At 34.5% G+C, this 8,760-nt stretch overlaps 1 protein-coding gene across 6 annotated transcripts in view; it reads left to right on the forward strand.

Annotated features, from left to right (window-relative positions):
* Positions 1-8,207, forward strand: part of DYNC1I1 (dynein cytoplasmic 1 intermediate chain 1) — a 314,653-nt gene extending 306,446 nt beyond the window's left edge. For all 6 annotated transcript variants that reach the window (XM_017525159.2, XM_037737288.1, XM_017525163.2 and 3 more), the window contains one exon: positions 7,264-8,207. In XM_017525159.2, the coding sequence (XP_017380648.1) occupies positions 7,264-7,374 (111 nt within the window). In that variant the 3' untranslated portion in view covers positions 7,375-8,207. The remainder of the gene's footprint in view (positions 1-7,263) is intronic.
* The last annotated feature ends 553 nt before the right edge of the window (positions 8,208-8,760 follow it).

An 8,760-nucleotide genomic window follows, 5' to 3' on the forward strand; every position in this document is an offset into this window, starting at 1 on the left:
TAACTCTTTTTTTGGCTGTTTTTTTTTTTTTTTTTTTCCACAGGTAAAACCTTCAGAATGTTGTCATGCTTCCTATAATGCTAAATTTTGACATGAAAAATATTTTAAATGTTACTTTCTTCAGATAGTGCTTAAGGAAAAGGATATGTATTTCCTTCTGTATTTCTTACTGAAATTGTTAGAGACCCATAGTTGTTACTACTTACTTTGACTTATATGTCCTACTTTTATTTATTTTCTTAATTCAGTGGTAATAGATTTTTTTAAGTGTTATTCAAAAAAACAAAAATAAAAAACCATACAGTAAAAATAAACCATTCCTTTAAAGATACGAAAGAAGAGACCTTTGGCAGAGAGGTCTCAAGCTTCATGGGTGGAGTAGCGTTTCCTTAAATGAAATTTCCAGATGAAAAGAAAGTTAAAAATAATCAGATAACATCTGACCACAATAGGTAAGAATGCTGCTACATTTTACAGAATTTTAACCTATTGACTGGTAATAGCAGACTGTGCTGTACAGAGACTAATGTAACTCCTACTTTGTCGACTTCTTTGAAACAGCTCTAAATAAGTTGCATACCGTATATTTTTTTGTAGTGGAACACTGTAGTATATTACACCCTCTGTATATTGCATTCTGGCTTGGAATTCTGGTCCGTGGTTTCATCCATTGTTAGCCGTGATGCTAGACTCTCCCGGGAGTTAAATACAGTGGAGCTGTATTTATGTGAAGCGGGTATGCTTGGTCGTTCAGTGGCTGTTTCATTGCATATTACCTCCCACTTTGCTTCCATCTGTGTGTGTGGTAAAGGGAATTGTCCTAAAAAATATAGGCTTCCTCTGAACACAGACATGTATTTGTGTACCAGTAAGTCAACAATTTCCTGAATTTGGGTGCCATTAATAAACTCCTTTTTGAATTGCTTTTAGAGTTTAGAGGGGTTTAGCAGTCGTCCTGTGGAAACCAATGTACATTTCCACGTTTTCTGTAAATGCATTAACAAATAATGTGTATTAAAATGAAAGGACACCTATATCTTTTTAACAGGAAACTTTATTTTTTAGGTTAATACAGAGATGAATTGTGTATCTGTTGAAAATTGATGGTTAACATGATAGTCCCACATGCTTTTTAAAATTACTTCATCTAATTGAAAAATTGCAAAGAGACTGATGAGCTACACATCCATGGAATATTTATCTTGAAACCTAGAGTCCTACTCACTTAATGTGTTGGCCATACTTCATGTATCTCAGAAACCAACTGAAATCAGGGTGCTTTTCTAACGTCTTAATTATCCAAGACTTTAAAAAAAAAAAAACTAAACAATACCTGAGACAAATATTTTTACTATAAAAAAATTGCATTGTGATGGTGAAAGTTACTACAGATAATGCAGCCATTTAAAATATTATAGCTTCCAGTTATAACCCTTATAATTACTAAAAAATGAAGAAGGTTTTACTTAGAACTATTCAAAATGGTTTTTAGCCATGTGATTATAAAAAGGAACACATGAATGATGTTTGCATGTTTAACCCCAGTTATAAAAAGTCGTTTGATTTTTTTAACAGCATGTACAGCAGTTACAAATCCTTAAAACTTGAGGTAAAAATGAAGAATCCCACTGTGGAAAGTGCCACATAGAAATAGCTGGATTAGGATATATTAGTCATATGTGCAAAGTAAAAAATACGTATGTGCATGTCTACATATGTGTGTGGATGTATGCGTATATTAACCATAAATAGTTATATTTAAAACTTGATTTTTAAATGAACAATGGAAAGTAGCAACTCTGAAGGAATTTTTCTTGTGATTTGAAAGAACTCTTTCCCTCTTCCCAATTCATGAAAATTAGCTATTATTAAACGCATGACTACTTAGGAAATTATTTTGTGAGTATTTAAGACATAAAATGTGAAGAAATATAAGGTAAACTTCTAAAAAAAAAAAACTGTACAGCTCTAAAACGGTGAAAAGAAAAAACAGAAGAAAGAGAAGAGGCAAGGAAGCAAGAAAATAAAAAAATTGGAAGAGGGGAGTAAACGCTAAGAAGGAAAAACGACATCATGTATTCATAGTTTATAATGTACCAAGCACTGTGTTAAGCTCATTACATTTTTTTGTTTTATTTAATATTTAGTCCTAGAAGATGGATCTTATAATTTATTTCACACAAATGAGGAAGTAAGGATCAGAAAGGTTAAAACCATACATTCCCTAAAGACACACAGCAAATTAGTGGCAAATCTGGGAAAGAAACCAGGATCTGGCTGATGAGGTGGAAAAAAGTCAACTGTGGCTCCATTCTCAAATGTTGTAACTCCACAATCTGTGCCTCCCTTTAGGTATACAGGACACCCTGGCAAGGCAAGCAGGTTTTAGACTGTTAAGTTTTTCAGGGGTGAGGTGCTGTGGGGTCCAGAGGCAGCCTCCAGGCCGCTCTGCAGAGAGGAGGGGACAGATCCCTGACAGTTCGAGAAGTGGTGGGGTAGGCTGGAAGGTCGGCTCGGGGAGACTAAAATAATACATTTTCATGAATTTTTCCACACTTTTGCACTTTTCCTGTTGCTTATTGACCTTTCGTCTTCCAAGAATCTTAGAAAATTTAAAACAATCTTTAGAATTTTTGAGCAGGTGATTCAAAACACATTACCTGCCTGCCTTTCTGTCATGGAATGCTGGCATTTCTCAAAAGGGTGAGGCTCTTGATTGCCCTATACTAACAGGTGAAAGTTATGTGATCTTTAGCAAATCATTTAGCTCCGTATACTGACCCCTCTTACCTGTTAAAGAAAGGTCTACACCCTGCTTCTTCACATCCTCCCATAACAATCAGAATTAATTTCTAAAGAAAATTTTTTAAAAAACAGAAAAATGCTGTAGAATTGGTACAGATTCCATAAAAAAAGTATCATTTTGGGGAGCCTGTTCAATTTGACTGACAATTTAAAGAAAAAGAATGCACGACAATCCATGATGAACTCATAGTAAGTACTTTCTTTACTTAGATTACCTTTCTCATCCTCTCCACATCTCTGTTGATGAATGGGTCAGACATCATCCTCCCTATTTTACAATTGAGGCAATGAGAGGGTAAGTGCCTGACCATTGCCGGCAGCCAAGATGAGAACAGGACTTGAGTCTCTTGTCCAAATCTGAGGTTCATTTTACCTCCTTCTTATGTCCAAATTGCTACCTCAGTAACTACCTTTGCCCTTAGTTTCATCAGCTGTAAAAATAGGATCATATCATATCTATAAAAGGTGATCTCTCTTAGAGTTAAGATTTTATTATCTCAGGAATCAGAGCCCCGAGTGCTTTTGACATGAAAATGCTTTATATGTTTAGCAAAAAATTAGAAAACAGTCATTGAACCAGGGGATGAACTGGCTATTGGTGAACTCAGTTGATGAAGCAGTTGGAATGTCTGAGTCATCCCTAACCTATGATGCAGATTTCATCAGAGATTAATCTGGAGGCAGAAAATGTTTTCAGATCCACTTTGACTTAGAACAATGCTGGGCAATTTTTAAAGTTTTTTTTTTTTTAATGGTGTTCTCTCAATTTAACTATACATTTTTAATTAGTCAAAATTATTCATTGCCATTACAGACTTATGAATGAATTTTTTTTCCTATCACAAATGTAAATTGTTTGGAAATTATTCTGAGCTATTATTCTCAGAGAAAAAAATTCCATAGTGATGCTCTAGATTGAGCCTTTAATGCCTTAATAGAAGCTTGAAGCAATGCTGAAGCAATGTTATTAACATGCCATTTGCCTCCCTGTTACTTGCTTGACACACAACAGATAGCAGGAAATGTTGCAGTTGTCACTGAAAGAAGGTAAATTTTAGGCTATTCATTTTTTAAATGTCAGCGAAGTTTTTTTTATGCCAATATTCACACAATTTGACCTACAAAAACATTTTTTGTCTGTATTTCATAGTCATCATATTCCAAAATGATTCACTACTGTATCTTTAATTCAAACACAGTACCTGGCATGTAATTGGTACTCAATCAATGCTGATTGAGTATTGAATAAATTTATATGCAAGGTAGGACATGAGAACAGTCTTGTTCTGTAAGAAACATGAACAAAGACATTTCCTATTTAATGATTAAGGTATTATTGAATTAAAAAATCTACTAGAGAAAATCATAAATGCATTTATACTCTTGAGCCTCCTTTCTGGCCATTTCTAATCAGAGAGTACCAGGTGAGAAGAGCCAGGAACTGCCAAGGGTAGGAGGGGCAGTTCTGTCTAAATGGATGCTGTTTACAGCCATAGATGCAAAGTGAAAGAGTGGCCCTCTTGTTTGTTAGGACACCTGTTTGGTCTTACCTACAAGTAATTCTAATGCCAAAAATTATTACTTTGGGTGTAGAAATAGCCTGTGGATACACATTCACACATTCAAGCTAAGATTATACTTAAAGTGCTTCCTGATGGTGATGTTTAATTCTAAAAATGGGGCAGTCTGCAGTTCACCTTCTAAATGTAGCATTATAATCATCTTGGGTTATTTTTACAGTCAACAAGGTGAAAAGTATAATAGGATAAGGTAGATAAGTTGATTTCAAGTTTCTAGAAGGAATTGTGTTTTCAACATGTTCTACTCTAGAGTTTTTATGAACCAAGGAAGTAAATATTTCTGTGAAAATTATGATACTGTAAAGAGAAAAAGACTTGGCAAAACAGATATCCCTAAAAAACAAACGTCAAACATTTTGCCAGTCTAAATGAAACTTTAGCAGATCAAAAAGAGGACAAGATGTGTTAGATTACTGTAATATTTTTATGAGGGTGAATCTATATTTTTAAGGCCATGTGTTAGTATTATAGCACTATTACTCCCACCCCCATGGAGAAAGTCAAATATAGTTCACTTGCTGGCTTATGTTTTGTGTGCTTAACAGAAACGTTTAAATTTGATAAAATTCATTTTTGAGAAGTTAGTTGTGTAAGTTTTGAGATGTGTAATTTTATATAGTGTAAATGATACTCAGTTCTGTTTCTAAACTGTCTCTAGACATTTATTAAAACTTCATTTTCCATAATCTTTACTAGGGCCATTTCTGAACAGTCTTGCCATTACTACTACGTAAAACTATGTAAATACATTTACCTATTTGTTATAGTATATAGTTTCTACACATTGCTATCAATAAAATATTGCATAGGTCATCATATATTAACTTAAATTTCTACCATTTTAACTAATAATATAGTTTTATGTTTGGGAACCAAACTCAGCTCTTTATGAGCAATGTACTATGTATTATTGAGACCTGTTTTTTTCTCCAAAAGGAAGTTATTGGACATTTTAGCTTTAGCTTGTTTCTCACTTTAGAAAAAGTTATAAATGTGTTCTCATGATTAGGCTTTTGTCTCTTCTTGAGCTTTTGTTTTGTGGTTATTTTTGGAAAGGCTTGCTCAGAGGTTGGAGGAGGAAAAATAAATAATGGTCCTATTTTTTTTTACATAAAAGTAATACCAACCCTTTGCTGGTTATGTTTTTTTTGTAAGCTTGTTTGTATCATACATTTTGGGGGCCTCGTTTCCCAGGTGCAGTATTTTCTAAAATTGAAGAGGAAAATGAAGAATCATGGAATATAGGAAAAGAATCCTAAGTAGAGAAAACAGAATGAGCAAAAGGATGTCAGCATCATTCAGCACTATTGTGAACTTGTGTTATTGCCTACAAAGAAATTTGGACTCATTTCAGTAACTACAGTGTTATTTAATCATTCAGAAACTCATTCGTATGACTAAGTAAGAATTCTTACTGGTACTGCACTTCTCAAAATAAGTCAACGAACTTACTTCCCTTGCCTGTATATCATTTCCAGAATTATATTCTTGAAACATTTAGCCTTAATACTAGTACACTAATTTAAGGATATACTTTGCACAATGAAGTTGGTGCTTTCCAATAAGTTTTCTTAGACAGATAGATAGTATTTGAGGATATTATCCTTGTAATAAAAATTTTGAGTTCTAATCATTTAGTTCTGTGTGGTGAGAAATTTTCCAGCTGCAGAAGTGATCTCTAAACTTAGGGTTATTTGCTTCCTCTTTTTTTTTTCATTAAAAAATATATTAATTGAGATGCCTGTAGGTTCTTAATGTTTGTGGAATATGTGGATAATGCTAGTGTAGCACCAGTACCTATAGGTGAATTACACCGTAGAGTAAAACTCCACGAAAATGCATCTAAAATCTAAATCAATTTTATTCTATGTGAAAAGCATTCAGACTTCTACTAAATTCTGTTTCTCATCCTCGAATATTTTTTTCTATCCCAAACACTTGCACTATATTTTTAAACAGTTTATTTTTGGATGTTATGTGGAGAAAGCAATACCCTTTAAAACAACTAACAATAATTCATACATTCAGTATGAATGAAAGTAACACATTGGAGGGGGCGTTACTTTTCTCCTTGCTGAATTGTACACAGAAGACATTTTGGAAATGTTATAAATTACCCTTTTTGGTCAATCAGTATAGCATACTGGCTAAGGATGCTCATATTGGAACCAGATTCCACTGACACTGGTATTTGCTATGTATGCAACCTTAGTAAGATTATTTCATCTTTCTGTGCCTCTAATATAGGAATATTAGGCATAATAGGATTGTTATGAGGAATTAGTTAATACATGTAATGTACTTAGAAGAGAACTCTTGGTAAAGAATAGCTACTGTTACTATTATTCATAGTTATCATCATATAAGTCTTTCTGGAAAAGTCCAAGTGCTATTTGATAGGAGGAATATTTCTTTGTATACCTAAGCTATTCTTTTATCCTTCATACTTCCACATCAGCAGCACTTTAGAAAAAGGATTAATAGCATTGATGAGAAATAAAATCTACAGTTATTTGAAAATCTTGGTTAATAATGTAGTTTTCATTTGCTGTGTTCTCTGTAAATCTTCTTATGAAAAAAATTTATTACCAAAAGCATTTTAATGTGGCTACTGGAATTGTATAGTTTACATAAGTTTTACAAGTTTTATACATTCTGTGAGAGCTTTTGAGTCCGAGAGTGACATGATTCTCTTGTTAGTTTAAGAGCAACACCTCAGGCCCTGCTTGATCTGAAGAAGAATATTTGATTTCCTTTGCATTCCAAGGGAAACATCTGTTTTGGGTGGATTGGGGCAGAGGGACAGTCATTTGGGCTTCAAGGCTTTCAGACATGAAAGATATCTTATTCGTCATTTCTCCATTTATTTGCTTTGCAGCTTGCAGTTCCCCACAACGATGAATGGACCCGATTTGCCAGGACCCTTGTGGAGATTCGTGCTAACAGAGCTGATAGCGAGGAGGAAGGCACGGTTGAGTTATCTGCCTAGTGAAAATGAGCCTCCCCCACTGCAGCCCCCACCTTTGTGTCCTAGAGCTAAGCATCTACAGCCAAGTCTGTTGTATTCAGTGTCCATTCAGTATCAGTATTGCTGTGACATTTTGGGTGCCATATTGTGCCAGCTTTGCTCCAAATATTCCAGATGTATCCCACTATGCTTTCCACTGACCTGAAATTCACCAGAGCATTTCTATCTTTGTATTTCTGTCACAAAAATGAAGGGAGGGGGATTAAGGGTTAAGTTGCTGCCTTTTAACTTCTTAGTAGCTGTATTTAATAGTTGGAAACCTCTGGTTAAATTTGTGCTTACATGCACTCCTGGCATAGTCCTATTAAATCCATATGAAGCCAGATATGATTGGGTGCAGATGTGGTGTGCCTCATGTTATGGTACAGGGCCAAAGACTTGAGATGTGGTGTTTTACATGGTGACTCACATTATGAATGGATTTACTAGAAGAACATTGCTGCTCCTTATTTATTGTAGTGTGCTGCATGGAATGTATTTATTTGAAAGCATTAAAATAAACGATCCTAGAGCATGTGCATAATGAGAGGACTGTATTCTCTCTGCTGCTGTTGAGGTTACATTAAGTTCCAAATAACAATTACAGTATGCCAGTTCCACTGAAGACATGAAATCTTTAGAGGTTTGTTGCAGCGAACGAAATGAATTTTAATGCCTATTATTTCTAGGTACTTTAACAATATTTCAAATATCATTGACCACTAATACTTGTCATTGAAGCTAACACAGTCTGACAAAAGTCTGTGGTTCCTAAATATGACACCAGTGTTGCCAATAAAATGTTTCAAACCAGATCTGCACCACTGTGAGTAAATCCTTTGCTTGGGGAAAGCCTGACTGGAATTCTGCTGTGACAAGAGGTGGGAGAGATACATTAGAGCCATGTTAAAGACTTATTATGAATTTATTTGAACAGCCAACCTGGCTAGACTTAAACCAAGACTCCTAGTTTTATTTTTATAAGGGAATGTGTGTGGCTTTTTTGGAAAGACCCTCTTTCTCACCTTTACAAAAGCTACCCTTTGCCCAAGGACAGTTGGTGGAGTAAGAAAGGTAGGTTAAGATGAACAAGTACCAAATGTCCTACACATTTCTTTTTAAAAACAATTTACACCAGAAAATGATGTTTATTACTATTGGACTAGGAAATATGTCTATAAACCACTTTAATAAACTTTTTTTCAAAAGGTCACTTTACACCCAGGGAAAATAAAAACAAATAGCTGTTGAGTCATGAAAAACATTCGAAGACAGGCTTTCGGCTTTTTAGGAAGAGGATTTCCACTGGGGCTTTGTTAGTAGGGGTTCCTTGAACTGTACGTTTTTTTTTTTATTTTTAAAATAATG

This window comes from Cebus imitator, unplaced genomic scaffold (assembly GCF_001604975.1).
Source record: "Cebus imitator isolate Cc_AM_T3 unplaced genomic scaffold, Cebus_imitator-1.0 Scaffold37, whole genome shotgun sequence".
In the NCBI taxonomy this organism is placed as follows: Eukaryota; Metazoa; Chordata; class Mammalia; order Primates; family Cebidae; genus Cebus; species Cebus imitator.